The 16956-nt window shown below is 44.8% G+C and overlaps 1 protein-coding gene across 3 annotated transcripts; it reads left to right on the forward strand.

The window, feature by feature from the left end:
* The first annotated feature begins 911 nt into the window (after positions 1-911).
* PLD4 (phospholipase D family member 4) lies at positions 912-16362 on the forward strand. 3 transcript variants are annotated; one of them, XM_081862360.1, is made up of 11 exons: positions 912-1273; positions 1757-1846; positions 4434-4621; positions 7309-7492; positions 8038-8158; positions 9225-9352; positions 11022-11222; positions 11404-11543; positions 12104-12269; positions 13881-13977; positions 15065-16362. In XM_081862360.1, the coding sequence occupies exons 1-11, from the start codon at positions 1226-1228 to the stop codon at positions 15289-15291; spliced, it is 1590 nt and encodes a 529-aa protein (XP_081718486.1). In that variant the 5' UTR covers positions 912-1225; the 3' UTR covers positions 15292-16362. The 3 variants fall into 3 exon arrangements, with proteins under 3 accessions (XP_081718486.1, XP_081718487.1, XP_081718488.1); XM_081862361.1 differs by having other exon boundaries at positions 1757-1843; XM_081862362.1 differs by having other exon boundaries at positions 913-1211.
* The last annotated feature ends 594 nt before the right edge of the window (positions 16363-16956 follow it).

The raw sequence follows: 16956 nt of genomic DNA on the forward strand, positions 1-16956 counted from the left end.
GATGAAGTTGGGGATGAAAAGCGATGGACGGGGGAGAGAAAAATCAGTTTGAAGAGAACAGAGCATCCTCAGTGTTCACATGTCGATGGGGGGGGGCAGGCAATCTGAGGGTGAGGCAGAATGGAATGGAGTATTCTTGAAAGGGGGATGGATGGCTGGGACCCTGAACAGAAGAAGTATTCCACACTGCAACATTTTGTTGCTGGTCCTACTTGTTGAACTCTTCCCCCTGACCAGTGGCGTAGCGTGGGGGGTGCAGGGGGGCGGCCGCACCGGGCGCAACATCTGGGGGTTAGGGTTAGGGGATGCAAATCCATGGGTTAGGGGGCGCAAATCCATGGGTTAGGGGGCGCAAATTACTTGCCTTGCCCCGGGTGCTGACAACCCACGCTACGCCACTGCCCCTGACTACTGCAGTCTCCTTTCTAGCCTTCTATTTTGTCATTTCTATTCATCACCCTGCTGCCCGATTCCTTCCCCACTCCTTAAACTCCTACACTGGCTTTATGCTCTCTTCCAGATCGAGCACTGATTTGGGATCTTGCTTAAAACCAGCTTTTGCTAGACAGCATCAAACGTGGGCATTGCAAAGGGGTGCCTCAAGAGGAAAATTACGTCCTCCCGACCAGCCCCTGTTTGTGCAAAGTGCTATGATTTGCTTGTGGTGTTTATTCTCATCCCACAAAGTACTCTGGCAAGCAGGTTTTTGCAGCCTTTCAGAAACCTGCTGAAAATAATATACTGTATTTTAATATTTTGTTGGAAGCCACCCAGAGTGGCTGGGGAATCCCAGGCAGATGGGCGGGGTATAAATAAAATAATAATAATAATAATAATAATAATAATAATAATAATAATAATAATTTATTATAACCTGTTTGACCAGAGATGACAATAGTATATACACTTAAGGGCAGTGATCCCTCTACAATGGTCCTGACATTTTTGGAGATATTTAATGCGAAACTATTCACTTCTTGAGGCAGTGTGTGTAGCACAGATAGCCTTTACCAGACAGTCTCTATTATTCAAATCTAGCAGCTGTGAAATTCTGGTTTGAAAGGGGAAGTTCCGCTTGTGGCACTGTGGGGGAGGAAAAGCAACACGCACAGCTTGTGGCTAGTTGATGAAACCCCGCTCAAACAGTAGCAGAGTGTTACTTGCTCCTCTGTAGGAGATAGAAAGACTTCTAGCTGGAACGACCTAAGACGGTGAGCATTTTTGAATGATTCGGAGACAATTGGTCACTGATTACTTAAATGCACTAGTGAAGGTAAGAGATGGTTTGGGTTGGGATGCTCAGTAACAGAGGGCATGTCTTTGTGTGCAGAAAATCAGTCCCTAGTCTCTTAATGAAGGGGGTCTTAGATAGCAGGTCCGGGGAAAGACCCCCAGCATGAGACCTTGGAGAACTGTTGACAGCTGAGGTAGATCTGGTGGAGAACCTGTGGTGTGTTGAACCTTGCAGAGGTTGCTGGATTCCAGCTGCCATTGTCCCTGAACATTGGTCATATTGTCCTGGGACAATTCCGTGGGACATTCGCATTGTCCTTGAACATTGGTCATATTGTCTGTGGGCTGATGGGTGTTGGGGTCCAACAACACCTGGATGACCACAGATCCCCCATCCCTGGGCTAAATGGAGCAACTATCTGACTCTGCATAAGGCAATTTCATCTGAAGTAGACTTTTTGGGAGCACTGAAGCCATTCACTCTATTTCTTCCAGTTCCTTGCCATGCGTTTCTGTGTTATAGATCATGAAACACGCCCCAATGAACCCACTGAGGACAAACAGGCCCTTTTATTTGAAATCGCACCCAAGCGAGCAAACGTGCATTAATGTGGTAAGTACCAGAATAAAACCAAGTTGCACCTACTGGGCGGTGAATAAATGTCTCTCTGAATTAGCTTGACTAAGACAGAATCTTAGTCCTGTGGTAGAAGAATAGAACCCTCCGTGTCAAGTCTTTAGGAGGGTTGTACTTCAAAACTGGTTCCTTCACTCCAGTCATCAGCCAGCAGAGAAGGGTGGTCAGAGAGGGGTGGGAATAGGTTGGTGAATGTCCCCTCCAGTCTTTCAGTGTCAGGTTCCTCTTGGACTCTTGACCATCATTCAAGGACAATCCTGTTACTGAGTTGTCATAGAACAGGATGAAGCAACCTTCAGGCTACACAGTGAAGGGTGTCAAGAATGGGTTGGCAATAAAACACACGGAGTGAGTGAAGTCAGCGCTTTACTAGAAGAAACAAGGTTGCTCAGGAGTGCCCAGTCTAATGAGCACAGCAACTTTTCCTCATAAGTCTTGCCCCTATGAAGCAGTTATGGATACTGAAGGTCCTCACCTTTCCATAGCTGCCTAAGCCGCCTCCTCTCCCGGGTCCTTCCCAAGCAATCTGAGACTCCGCCGGCACGTCTGCCTCTGTTCCTCCCTCTTCATACCTTTTCTGGTTCTGGGAGACCCAAGGGGAGGGGAGCTTGTCATAGCAGGAGGGGGACAACACCTTGGCTACATCACTGGCCTGACTCATCTCTGCCGATTTACCTCCCTCCTCTCCTGCTTCTGATTCTGGACTTTGATCTGACACAGACTCTCCCTGCTCACTACGCCCCGTGACCTCTTCAGCTTCTGATGCCTCTTCCTCCAGCTCTTCTCCCTCTGCACACCCATAGTCCCACCACCAACCCCTGGGCTCTGAGTCTTCTTCCCTTGGGGGTTCCCCAGCTGGTGCCTCATTCCTCTGCATCCAGCCAGTACATGACAAAGGGGGTATATATTATCTGATGTCAGGAATTGATGTCTGAATAGTACAGCAAACGTTAGCCCAAACAGGGCCCATGATGAAATGTTGAAGAAATTAAGGATGTTTAACCTGGTGTCTAAATGTTGCCTCATGGAGATCAGTAATGGTTGATGACCTCCCCAAAAGAGATTACTTCTACTTCAACTACTGCTACTACTTAGAAGGGCTGTAGGTCAGTGGAGAAGGGCCATACCCCAGTGCTGGAGTCTGTGTCTGAAAGCTGCTGCCAGTCAGTGTAGACAATACTGACCAGTGGTATAAGGCAGCTTCCTATGTACTACTACTATGTATCAAGCATTTAACATTTTTTAAAGGACTGTCCCTGCCCACAGGCTCCCAGTCTAGCTAGCATAATACAAAAGGGAAAGGAATGGAGGTGCAAGCAAATTTAGAGACCAAGCAGAATCATCTGATCTGGGTGGCAGGGCCGCCTCTACCATTGGTCGCTGTGAAGTGGCCTGGCTGCCTCAGGTTGCCTATTCTGGTTGTTTAATGAAAGCCCAGCAAATTGTTAGTTATTTATTTTTTACTTCCTGGGAGAGGTGCTTGTGGAGTTTTCTGCCTCAGGTGCCAAAATAACCCACCTAACCTTGAGTACCATACACTTTGGTTTGCGGGGAGAGGGGGCACCGTTTGCTGGTCCTCCTCAGGCAGCAAAATGTTTTGCTTCCAGCCCTGCAGGTGGGCTGCACTGTCATTTCCCTGTACTTTATTATAACCGCACTGTGATGAAAATATAAAGAGGAAGTCTCATCCACCTGCTATATGACACAGGCGGATGGTTAGCAGAGTTTCACTCTGTTTAATAAATGAAACTGGTTTTGAGCTTGAGAACTGAAATGAGACTTAAATCCATTCCCTCCCTCCCCAAATTGCAAATGTGGTAAAAGGATGGATTATGTGTGTACCAAAGGAATAGAATCAAAATCCTGAATTTGATATACTTAACTATATAAAACCTATGAAGGAACAGATTCACACTCTAACCTTCTTATGGGCTAATAGACATTGCCAAAAGGCTACTCAATCTCAGGAGCTGGTGTGATTAAGAGCAGGAGTTACAAGATCCCTGATTTAAATCTCAGCAGTACCAGAATGTTATTGGGCTGTTCAAGGCAAGGCTCTTTTGTCCCTCCTCCATCTTTCATTTGTTGTTGTCGTTGTTTAGTCGTTTAGTCGTGTCCAACTCTTCGTGACCCTATGGACCAGAGCACACCAGGCACTCCTGTCTTCCACTGCCTCCTGCAGTTTGGTCAAACTCATGCTGGTAGCTTCAAGAACACTGTCCAACCATCTCGTCCTCTGTCGTCCCCTTCTCCTTGTGCCCTCCATCTTTCCCAACATCAGGGTCTTTTCCAGGGAGTCTTCTCTTCTCATGAGGTGGCCAAAGTATTGGAGCCTCAGCTTCAGGATCTGTCCTTCCAGTGAGCACTCAAGGCTGATTTCCTTAAGAATGGATAGGTTTGATCCATGGGACTCTCAAGAGTCTCCTCCAGCATCATAATTCAAAAGCATCAATTCTTCGGCGATCAGCCTTCTTTATGGTCCAGCTCTCACTTCCATACATCACTACTGGCTCGGAGGAGTGCTGCCAGACAACATTTCATGCGCGTTCTTTCCATGTTCCAGGTGTTTGGACTGCTTGCAGCGGCTGGGCTTCTGTTTGTGATAAGAATTCATGTCTTGAAACCCTCCACTGCAGTTTCTCCGGGAGAGGAAGACGGTGTTCTCAACACCCACAATAATGACGACCGAAACACAGAAAGAGACAGAGTGATTGAGATGGACAGCAGCCCTAGATGCAATGATTCATGCAAGTAAGACAAGCAAAGAGGGTTTTTTTTTTTGGGGTGTGTGTGTGTGTGTTTCCAGTGCCTTTTTTGGTCCCAGCATAAGAAGTGCTCCTGCAGGATGAGGCCAGTGGCTTATTTAGTCCAGCATCCTGTTCTCACAGTGGCCAACCAGATGCCTATGGGAAGTTCACAAAAAGGAACAGCACTCTCCCTATTTGCAGTTCCCACCCACTGGCAGTCAGAGCCACACTGCCTTTGAGCGTGGAATAATAATAATAATAATAATAATAATAATAATAATAATAATAATAATAATAATGTATTATTTATACCCTGCCCATCTGGCTGAGTTTCCCCAGCCACTCTGGGCGGCTTCCAATCGAGTGTTAAAAACAGTACAGCATTAAATATTAAAAACTTCCCTGAACAGGGCTGCCTTCAGATGTCTTTTAAAGATAGGATAGCTGCTTATTTCCTTCACCTCTGAAGGGAGGACGTTCCACAGGGCGGGTGCCACTACCAAGAAGGCCCTCTGTCTTGTTCCCTGTAACCTCACTTCTCTCAATGAGGGAACTGCCAGAAGGCCCTCGGCGCTGGATCTCAGAGTCTGGGCTGAACGATGGGGGTGGAGACGCTCCTTCAGATATACTGGACCGAGGCCGTTTAGGGCTTTAAAGGTCATCACCAAAACTTTGAATTGTGCTTGGAAACCTACTGGGAGCCAATGCAGATCTCTCAGGACTGGTGTTATGTAGTCCCGGCGGCCACTCCCACACTTGCTGTGACTAGTAGCCGCCATCTTTCTCTTTTTAAAATGGAAGTGTTGTGAACGTGCCTGATACAGCATGTAATATTACTTAATTTTATTTTTTTTAATTGGCGCGTTTATTAACGTATTTGCATATTGACTTTCATAGAACATCCCAAGGCGGTGCACAAAAGAAAATACGCAATCGTTCATTAAACACATTATAGCAGTATTAAAATCTTTGACAACTAAGATACAACAGTGATCCAGGGCAAAAGCAGCATAATTCCACCCCACATAGGGTTGCCATAGTTCAAAAAATAAAAAAACAGGACACCCCGAAAGTAGTTGAACTTTTTAAAAATAAAAACACCCCAAAAAATCCCATGATCTTTCGATTGACTTGCCTGAGATTCAGGACAAAGCGCTACCTTTTGGAAATTCCCTCTGCCTTTGAAATACTGGTAATGTCTGAAAAAAACAAGACGTATGGCTGTCCTAACTCACAGGAATGACATGGGAACAGAAATACGTCTTCAAAAGCCACTGGAGCATCCAAAAGTGTTGGGACTTTACAAGTTCAAGGCAGAAGTAATTCCACAGAAAGGGGGCCACCACAGAGAAGGTCCTCTTCTCCTAGTCAATACAAAATCAATACCAATCTATAATAGAGATACTGCCCTAAACACACACACACACACACACACACACACACACACACACACACTCTCTCTCTCTCATTATAGAGAAAAGTGTATGTGATTGAATAAAGGAACTGATCAAAATTACAGCTGTCATCTATATTGAAATGAATTTGTTTTACATACTCCTTCCTTCTCTAATTTGGATGTGATAGGTTAATTTTGGCATAATTGCAAAGCCTGGAACATAGGAAGCTACCCTATACGGAGTCAGATCATCGGTTCATCTAGCTCAGTCTACACTGATAATGGAAGTGGCTCTCCAGGGTTTTAGATGAGAACATTCCTAGCCCTACCTGGAGGTACTAGTGGTTGAGTCTGGAATCTTCTAGGCGCCAAGCAGATCCTCTGCCACTGGGCCTCAGCCCTTGTCCTCTGTGTGAGCAGCCAGAAACTGTCTGACACAAGCAGAACAACACATTTCTTTCAATCTGAGGCAGCAGACAGCATGTCTGTTACTAAGCCAAAGGGCATCTTTTCTATATTATCCCGTTCATTTGTAAATTACCCTGGAAGAAATGTTTACGGAGGGTGGTATGCAAATTCCTTCAGTCAAGGGTGGCCAAGCCTTTTCAGCCTGAGGGATGTTTTGAGGGTTGGCCACCCCTCTGATGGCTGTGTGCCAAAGATGGCCGCCGCCAACCCACTGATGTGCACACCAACTCTTGCTAGGCTTATGACACACGGAAACTGGCAGGCAGGCACACAAACATCCAGGCAGGCAGAAAGCCTGGAAACACACACACACAGCAGAGGGATGGCTGGACAAGGGTGGAGAACCTCAGTTCAGGGGCAGAATGTGGCCCTCCAAGCCTGCCTATCTGGCCCTTGAGACACTCCCCAGGCCACCACCCCTTTCTGCAGCCCTCTGACCTTGTTCTGCTCCCTCCCTGAGTAGCCGGAATGCATCACTGAACTCCTGAACTGGCTCTTTAGCACACATTTAGCACACCAAGCATGCACACGCTAGAAGGCTGATTCTAACTTCCACTACTGCTTTTTTTGTTTTAAGGCAGCTAAAAGTAAAATATAATCTGGCAAGGGGACTCAACATCTTGCCTTTTACACAAGCCAGTTTGAAAACAATCCGGAAGGCTGGTTGGTCTGACATTATTATGCAGATGTTGCTAATTCAGGAAAAAATGTTACTAAGCTTTTCTCTCACCCTGAAGTCTACCCTGTGAACTGGGGACTTAGCTCAGGTTGTCTTGGCAGAAACTGTTTTGACTGCGAAGTATTCTGCTACCCCTTCCCTCTTGCAGTTTCCAGCTAGTGGAAAGCCTTCCTTGGGACATGCCTTATGGACCAAACAGCAGTGCTGCAAAGCCTTTATACCAAGCATGGATGGAGTTGTTAAATATAACCCAGGAAAGCATTCACGTGGCTTCTTATTATTGGAGCTTGACTGGAGAAGACCTTGGAGTAAATGACACATCGTCTAAGCAGGTGAGATAAAAAAGGGTTGTTTTTTAATAATACTGTATTTTTCGCCCGATAGGGCGCACCTAGTTTTTTGGGGGGAAATAAAGAATTTTTTTTTTATTTCCCCCCCAGGTGCGGGGCTGGGGCAGGGGAAGCCCGAGCTTCCCCTGACCCCAGAACAGGCTGCTATCCGCAAGCCTAGGGAGCCCGGTGGGAAGTCGCGCCGGTCTCCCCAGGCTTGCGGATATCTGCCCGAAGCCCAGGGTGCACCGACCCCTCTCACTCTACAGGCTTCAGCAAAAGCCTGCATTCGCCCCATAGGACGCACACACATTTCCCCTTCATTTTTGGAGGGGAAAAAGTGCGTCCTATAGGGCAAAAAATACGGTAATAATAATAAAATCAGCAGCTGTGTGTAGGCAGCATTTTAAAGGATGGGAAGACTTTACCACCATGTTGTTGACAAACCAACCAGTCTCGCATCCCCTGATCTGGAGGGATATTTCCCATGCAGAATTTGGCATGTGCCGCCCCTCGTTCGATACAAGTAAGTGATTTGCCTTCTGTAGGGTGAAGATGTTCTCAAGAAATTCGAAAACCTGCTTCTGAAGAATGTGTCTGTGTTTATTGCAACAAGTGTGCCATCTAAGGCTAAACATTCAACTGATCTTGAAGCCCTGGAGAAAAGAGGTAACTGTTTATTAAAATACTTCTATTCTGCCTTTTGGCAGAGCAGTGCCCCCCCCCAACAGCAAACAACATGAAAACAGTCATAAAATGCTTATGACCCCCCCCACCTCCCACTGAAACAACATAAAATCCAGCAACTAAAAATCTTACACAAGAATTAATACACAAGTGTTAAACTGCAGGGCCTCTTAAAACTGCCATATCTTTGTTGCACACCAAAAGGTGAGCAAAGAGGGAACTAAATGAAGCCTCCTAGTCATGATGACTCTGAATGCTAGTTGCTGTTTTGTTATTATATTTCATAGAATCGTGGAAACATAATTGTAGAGTTGGAAGGGACCACGAGGGTCATCTAGTTCAACCCTCTACAGGAGCTGTTCGACAGTGGAATTTGCTGCCAAGGAGTGTGGTGGAGTCTCCTTCTTTGGAGATCTTTAAGCAGAGGCTTGACAACCATATGTCAGGAGTGCTCTGATGGTGTTTCCTGCTTGGCAGGGGGTTGGACTCGATGGCCCTTGGGGTCTCTTCCAACTCTATGATTCTATGATTCTATGATTCTAGGAATCTCAACTAGATCATACATGGCAGATGGCCATCCAACATCTGCTTAAAAACCTCCAAGGAAGGAGAGTACACCCCGCAAGGGAGTCCGTTTCTCTGTCCAACCGCTCTTACTATCAGATAGTTCTTCGTGATGTTTAGTCAGAATCTCTCTTGAATCCATTGGTTCAAGTCCTACCCTCCAGAGCAGGAGAAAACAAGCTTGCTCCACCCTCCATGTGGCTGCCCTTGAGATATTTGAAGATCACCATCATAGCTCCTCTCAGTGTCTTCTTCTCCAGGCTAAACATACCCAACTCCCTCAACTGTTCCTCATAAGGCTTGGTTTCCAGATCCTTCTGAGATCAACAGTCTTACTACGTGCCTCAGTCCCACAACTCTGTAGGGGGTACTTAGTGAATTTGCATAAGGGCTTCCAGTGAAGTAAATGTGTGTTACGGCTTGAGAGCATCCCAAGAAACAGTTCTTTGATCTCTTAAAAAACAAACAAACATTTTTTCCATAGGAGCCCACTTAAAAAGGATTAATTTTGGACAGCTCACCCAAGGTGTCATGCACACCAAATTCTGGATTGTAGACATGAAACATGTATTTCTTGGTAGTGCCAACATAGACTGGAGAGCCCTGACTCAGGTGAGAGATTTAAGGCTATTAAGCTGAAGTGGCACAGGGGTGGGAGTGGGGAGACTGAGTTCACAATACTTAACAAGAAGACAAAATTTGCGTGGAAACATCCTGAGAACCAGTTCTGTTAAGACAGGTGATTTTATTTGGGGAGAACATAAAAACTTATTACCTGGCCAAGCTCAGTTGTCTTCTTTCCTTCCAGCTGTCAGAACATTTCGTTAGTTTTATACTATCTATCTAAAGATGCAAACGAGCTTGTCCTACATTTGTGTTTCTAACCATAGCCACTCAAGTTGTTACGCTACATCAGTAGTTTTCAGATTTTTCTGCCTTGAGGGGACTCTTTCCATGTTGCCTGCCAAGGCACTGCTCCAGCTTGGCTGTGTGTTGAACAGGATTCTGGGTACACACTCCATTCACACATGGTATTGCAATGGTTCTTGGGCCACTGTCATCCTGTGCCAACTAAGGGCCAAACTTGACATGATGTGGTAGATCTGCAAATTGAATTTTTAAAGCGCTACTAGTTGCAGGGCAGTTTGGATTGGGAGTATGGCATTGAGGGAAAACTGCCTAATCCCTTCCGCTGCATTATTTCCCCTTACCGTATGGTTAACTCTCCTTTCCCAAATGCTCTGGTCCACCCAGATCTCCAATGTCACACCCACTTGGGACGTCAGATTGCACCTTTGCAGCAGAGGCGCTTGGTGGAGTTGCACCGGGCGCTGCCCTGCAGACGGGCACCAAAACAATGCTGTAGAACAGAGTACGAGAGGTGGGGTGGTGGGTGGACACTGAATTATAGTGTCAAACAGGGCACTGCTGAAATCTGAGAGCTCAATTCTGCCGCTGTTTGGAGACACCCAACATCCCTCTATGGTTGCATGTTATGGAGAAAGATCAGTTTTAGTGGGCAGGTTTATCCTTCAGGGAAGCTAGTCCATTGTTACTGCTCTTTCTGTGAAGATGGAGTGATTAGGTAAAGAGAGAGAGAGAGAGCACAGGTGTTCTTTAATAGTTTTATAGAAGAGGGAATTTCAACAGGCCTAGCTTCTCATGCAACTATCAAGTGTACAAGAGAGCTCTTTGGTATTTGGGGTTACCCTACTTGGATGACTCCTGACAAGTTCCTGAGAACTCAAGAGTTCCAATATTCCACACACATTATCATAGGAAGCTGCCTTGTGGTCAGGCTGGTTGCCCGTATAGCACAGTATTGCCTACTCAGACTGGCAGCAGCTCTCCAAGTTACGATCCCCAGAACCCAGGTTGTGCTATGTGACTGCAGAGGTGTTGAACTGCTGAGCTCCGAAGCACTTGTAAAAGGGCATTTCCGCCTTCTGTATTTTGCTCTATGATTTCATTCAAACTTATGCCCTTGCTAGATATATTACCACACCACTACAAAGAAAGAGTGAAAGCAACAATTTCCACCCCCCTTCCCAACAGGTGGGTGGGGTTTGCGACACCGAGGAGACTTACCTGGTCTGGTGCCTCCCAGCTGGGTCAGGGTGGCTATCGTCCCGCCTCCGGCCTGGGAGAACAATGGACGGCCAGCTGGGGGTGCGATGAAGGCCAAGGGAAAGAGCCGACCCCTTTGGCCAAACCTCACTTTGTTTCTTCCTCTTCCAGGTTTGGTTTGGAATATTGGTCTCCAGTTTCTCTCTTTCTGCAGGTGAAAGAAGTGGGGGTTTTGATCAGCAACTGCAGCTGCTTAGCTAAGGATCTCTGGAAAACCTTCAAAACCTACTGGGATCTTGGGGAAGCAAACGCCACTATCCCATCTCCATGGCCGAGCAATTATTCTACCAATATCAATAGCTACAGTCCTTTGGAAGTGCAGTTAAATGGAACAAGCACTGAAGCTTATTTTTCTGTAAGCAGACAGTTCCTAAGCATGTTTTCCTCAGATTAACCCTACTGAATTCAGTGGGATTTACTCTCTAGTACGTGTGCATAGGATTACCATGAAACCTTCTGTAGAAAATGTTTATTCTCACTGAAAAAACATGGGGATCAATAGATGATGTAGTAATTAAAGTTCTCCTTTGCTCTAGGCTTCTCCTGCTTCCTTTTGTCCAGGGGGCCGCACCTTTGATCTCGTGGCAGTTCTCGATGTTATCTACGATGCAGAAAAATTTGTCTATGTCTCCATGATGGATTATTTCCCTACGAGCCGCTTCAGACACCCACCAAGGTATGAAGTGAAACCTGAATATATGTGCACCCTTTTATATTCTTAGCTAAATGCTAATTACGGTAGTTGTTTGACTGCTCCCTGCACCATCAGCTCTAAATTACACAGGTTTTGTTTGGGGTGTCACACTGTAAAAGCAACGCAGGTCAGCCTGGGCTTCATGGGACAATAATGTAGTGAAAGACAGCTAGCTAGCACCAGAAGCTGTTACTTCTCTGCTTTAGTAGGAAGCCCAAAACTGAATAGTTCTTGTGTCTATAAAGCTCCCCATTGATTGTTTTACAAGCGTTTGTGGCTGCTGTTCACTTGGACTGGTGAGGTGTAAGGCAGGAGGCCAACAGTAGGTGGAGCCAGAGCCAATGAATTATAGTTTCCTTCCCATTCTCCTCCCAAGTTCTACAAGGGCAACTGAGATGGAGGAAGCTAACAGCTAGTACCACCCTCTGGTTTGGTTGTAAGCAAGAAGGCAGGCAGGTGGGGGGCTGAAACTGAGGTTAATGGGGCAGTACCCATTTGCCCTTATGGTCCAACCTTCACTAATTACAATGTTGTTTTTGTAGATACTGGCCACCCATCGACAATGCTCTGAGAAGTGTGGCGTTACACCAAAATATACACATACGGCTTTTAATCAACTGCTGGGTCCATACTGATTCTTCCATGTTTCGTTTCTTGGAGTCACTGAGTGTCCTTAGTGATCAACATGCCAACATCACAATCGAAGTGGTAAAAGAAGCATGCTTTTGGGCCATGGGCTCCTTACAGATGCACATGTGTTATGTTCCTGGTATTGACAGTGACTTATGTAGCTTGTACACCAAGTTTTAAGAGTCTTTTCTGGGTCATAGTGTCAAATGTGAACATGACAACCCTCAGACTCTGTTGCTTTTTCTGTACCTGCAATGCCAACTTTTTAAAAATCTACACTGGCTAGAACTGGACTGCAGTTTTAAAATGCTTTTCTTCTGTTTCCTATCCATATAGGATCTCTTCCCATAGGAATAGCGGGAGTGATGCTCAAATGCACTTTTTGTGTTCTGTGTGCTGCTAATGCCACAAGAAGGAAAGAGGAAGTGTTACATTGCTGGATAGGAAAAAAATCTCAGGATGAAATGGGCTGAAAAGTTATTTCTCCCTACTGTAAAAACTGTAAACTTAGGTATCAGCAATGATGTTGGCCACATGTCAACAATCCAATTAATAAATTTTAAAATGTAAACAAACTTATAGATTGCTAAACTGAAAGTGTGCTCTCCCCCCAAGTAGGAAATAAACCACAATTTAATAAACAAAAATTTCTTCTCACAGCCAGGAAGAAAAAATAAATTTTGGTTAAAATTGGTAATATGGATCGTTTTCCATTTCTCCTCATGTAGCAGAGCCAGAATGATTAAAAAATAAATAAATGAGCTTAAGGCACATTGGTACTGTAGTACATCCAGGTTAAAAAGCTGTGTTGATATGGGTTTTCACTGTGTTGATATAAATGGCAATTTTACCACATGATGTGCAGTAAAATCTTTCTTGCTCTTTGACAGGATGATACAGATAGTGACTACAGACAGTGTCTCTGCACATACGTATATTTTAGCCTAACATCATCTTTTTTGTAAACCACATTGAGGCTTTTTTTCTATAATCAAGTGGTATATCAATTTTATGAAATAAATACATTCTCTTTCGTTAGCCATGCTACCATGGGAGTTGCAGTGGAGGGCCCCACGTTGCCTACCTCTGCTCTACACTACAAATGACCAATTCAGTCATGGCCACCTGATCTGTGGCAAAAAAACCTCTTTACCGCTTGACAGGACAACCATCTTGGTTTGGCCACTGACAGAATCAGAGAGTGGCAGAAGGTCTTGTTGGCCATCCATTGAGTCCTCTGGTAGCTCAAGCCCATTAGATGAAGTCCTGCCATCTGCGATAGCAGAGAACAAGTACTGGTATTTGCCATCATTTATGTGACAGCTCTTTTTATGTTTGAAGAGTGCTTCTCCAGGCTGAATACAACAAAGTCTTCCAAACTTTCCTCATAGGTCTTCTTTCCCATACAGTTGACCATCTTCGTTGTCCTCCTCATCTGTGCCAATTGAGATGATGTGCACCCAAAAGGCACTATTAAATGCAAAGCTCTCTTATAATTTTTAGCAGTGGGTTTTTCCTTTTCCTTTTACTGGTGAATGGAAGTGGAAAGTCTACTCTAGCTTAGCCAAAAGCTATTCCTATTTTATTTCCATTACTTGGAAAAGGCAGGCAATTGTTGGAAACTCATAAAGTCATCTGTGTTTAATTCCCACTCATTGTAGACATGTTTTTATATTTACATCTTACCAGAAAATCTTCACTGTTCCAGTTGGAAATCACACAAACATCCCCTTTGCAAGGCTGAATCATAGCAAATATATGGTGACCGACAAGGCAGTCTATATTGGTAAGTGTTGTGGCCTGGTAGAGATTGTGGTCCATGTAGAAGTCAGCTATACAGCTGCAAACATAACATTTCAAGTGCATTATACAGTGCTTTAAAAAAATATGTTTAGGGGTACTGTCATTTTCCTACTCATATTGAAATACTGCCCCTCAATGAGGCCACACTTAGATTCACAAATGTTTAGGGGTAGGTGTACTAACCCCTTGTTAGTTTCTGTTTGCCACTGAGCAGCTGCTTTTGGAGTCACAGGACTCTGTTTACATTCCAGGGATTCCAGGCTATTGGAAGTCTCATGGGAGAAGGGAGACGGATGTGACGTACTGGTTTCTCTGTTCTTTTGTTCCTTTGTTCAGTTGCTCTCTGTCTTTCATAGAGAGAGGGTGTATATTTCTTTGCTGTCTGCGTAGTAAGAAATAAAGCATAGTGATGTAGCCATAAATCTCATCACTTCTGCTGCTTTGAAGCTCTGCTGAATGGGGGAACGTGCCTGAGGCCTTATCAAAGGCTCAGGTCGTTAATTATTCGTCGGAGGGCGATTCCGAAGGACTCGGAGGAAAATGAGCTTTATCAGTTTGGCCGAGAGGAGATTCCGACATCCCTGTGTACCCCCAGAAAAAAGCACTGTACAAATGTGACACTAGATGGCAATGGTGAGCTCATGGCAAATTCAATATATTTTTTTAATTTTTTTTTTTTTAAAAAAACATTTTCACAGCATTTTAAAATATGTGTTTAGATTCCACCCTAGAGCACATTGCAATAATCAAGTCTTGAGGTTACTAGGGCATGAATCACTACATCCAAGAATAGCCATAAGCTGATAAAAAGCACTCCTAGTAATTCACATTAGTTTTGGGTTTTTCTTGACACTGGATCCTGCCTGTTTCAATCTCTTTCCTCTCCCTCTTCCTTGAACTCTGCAGCTTTTGCTTCAAGTGAATATTCTAGCAATAGTGCTTTCAATTGTTTGAAACCAGAAATCTTATACGTTTGCCATAACAGGGAAATTTGAGCTTTTTTGGGGGGGGGGGTGACTAGATAAATTAAAATTGCACCCTTATATACACTGCATTTTATACATCTCTAGGAACTTCTAACTGGTCAGAAGAGTACTTCAGCATCACTGCAGGTGTGGGACTGGTTGCCAAGCAGTCTTCAACAGACGCCACAAAGAAAAACCCTACAATACAGGAGCAACTGAGGGCTCTTTTTGAACGAGACTGGAATTCCAAATATTCGGTAAAAATGGAAGACCTGCCTGGGCAGAAAGACTGTGCTTGGGAAGATGGATTTAAAAGTTCTTTTAAAAGCTAAATTATTCTTATTTTTTATTGCTAATGGGAATTCAGTTATGAGCTTTCTGCGTGTGAAATCTAGGATTGTTGTGGATTTGCCAGATGATGAATGTTTTAGTTCAGGATGTCTCAAACCTTGATCACGGAGTAGTCCTGTTCACAAATTTCATTTTTATGGAATCGTATAGCTGCAAGGGAACTTGGATGTCATTTAATTCAATACACTGCTCAGTGCAGGATCTACAATGCAAAATGCAACCGCAGTGTCCCTGGAAGGTGACCACTTAAATGCACTCAGTGAATGATAGCCTATTGCCTCCCAAGAAAGTCTGTTCCTAACAGTAAGAGCTATTTGACATGGAAGTTTTGCCTAATGTTTAGCTGAAACATGCTTCTCTGCAATTTCTATTCACTGGTTATATGGTGGTACCTCTGGTTACGAACTTAATTTGTTCCGGAGGTCCGTTCTTAAGCTGAAACCGTTTTTATCCTGAGGCACGCTTTCGCTAATGGGGCCTCCCGCTGCACGTGCGCCTCTGGGGCACGATTGCCATTCACATCCTGGGGCAAAGTTCACAACCAGGAGCAGCTACTTCTGGGTTAGCGAAGCTCGTAACCTGAAGCGTTCGTAACCAGAGGTACCACTGTAGTCATGTTGTATACTATAAAGCAACAGAGAACCTGTCTGCTCCATCTTCTGCATGGCAGGCCTTCAGCTATTTGAAGACCACTGTAATGACTCCTCTTAAATCTTATCCCCTCCAGGCTATGTATATCTGCAGCTTTGATCCAATATTGTGTATTGTGGAATGGCTAGGTTAGAAAATGTATTATAAGAGGGTACATGAGAATTGGCCATCACTTGTCGACACTTGATCCTTATCCTTATTAATACCTTGACAACTAATGCTATTCTATGGTGTGGTGTGCCTTTTAGTCTGCACCCTTTGAAAAGCGATTTCAAGCCAACACACTCAAAAAAATAAACCCCAAGAAGGGAAAGTTAATTCTTTAGTTGTACTGCGCTGAAATTGTGCAAATACTCATTGGTTGTACAATTTCAAAGTGCAGCCCAGAGATCAAAATACAGTGGTGCCCCGCAAGACGAATGCCTCGCAAGACGGAAAACCCGCTAGACCAAAGGGTTTTCCGTTTTGGAGGCGCTTCGCAAAACGAATTCCCCTATGGGCTTGCTTCGCAAGATGAAATGTCTTGCGAGTTCCTGCGGGTTTTCCCCCTCCCCCCCCTTTTCCTAAGCCGCTAAGCCGCTTATCAGCTGATCCGCTGATAAGCCGCTTAACAGCTGATCGCTAAAAGCCGCTAAACCGCTAATAGCGCTAATCCGCTAAGCTGTCAATGGGCTTGCTTCGCAAGACGAAAAAACCGCTATACGAAGAGCCTCACGGAACGGATTAATTTCGTCTTGTGAGGCACCACTGTAGAGTTATGCAACTGGGCAATTGTTGCACTTGCAAAATTCCACAAGGTGGCAATGTTTGAGAAAATTATGGCCTGCTTTACTCTGCTCCCCCACCCCGCTGTGCTTCATAAACCACTAACATTCTGTTTCTCAGTTCAGAACTGACTTCATCAGCACTGCTCCAGAAAGGTTTGAAGACTGTACCATCAATTCTGCCTGAAAAAGGCAACTGCAGAATAGCAATTCTAAAAAGCTTTGTCTGCT

This window comes from Podarcis erhardii (genome assembly GCF_964252035.2).
Source record: "Podarcis erhardii genome assembly, chromosome: 1".
Classification (NCBI taxonomy): Eukaryota; Metazoa; Chordata; class Lepidosauria; order Squamata; family Lacertidae; genus Podarcis; species Podarcis erhardii.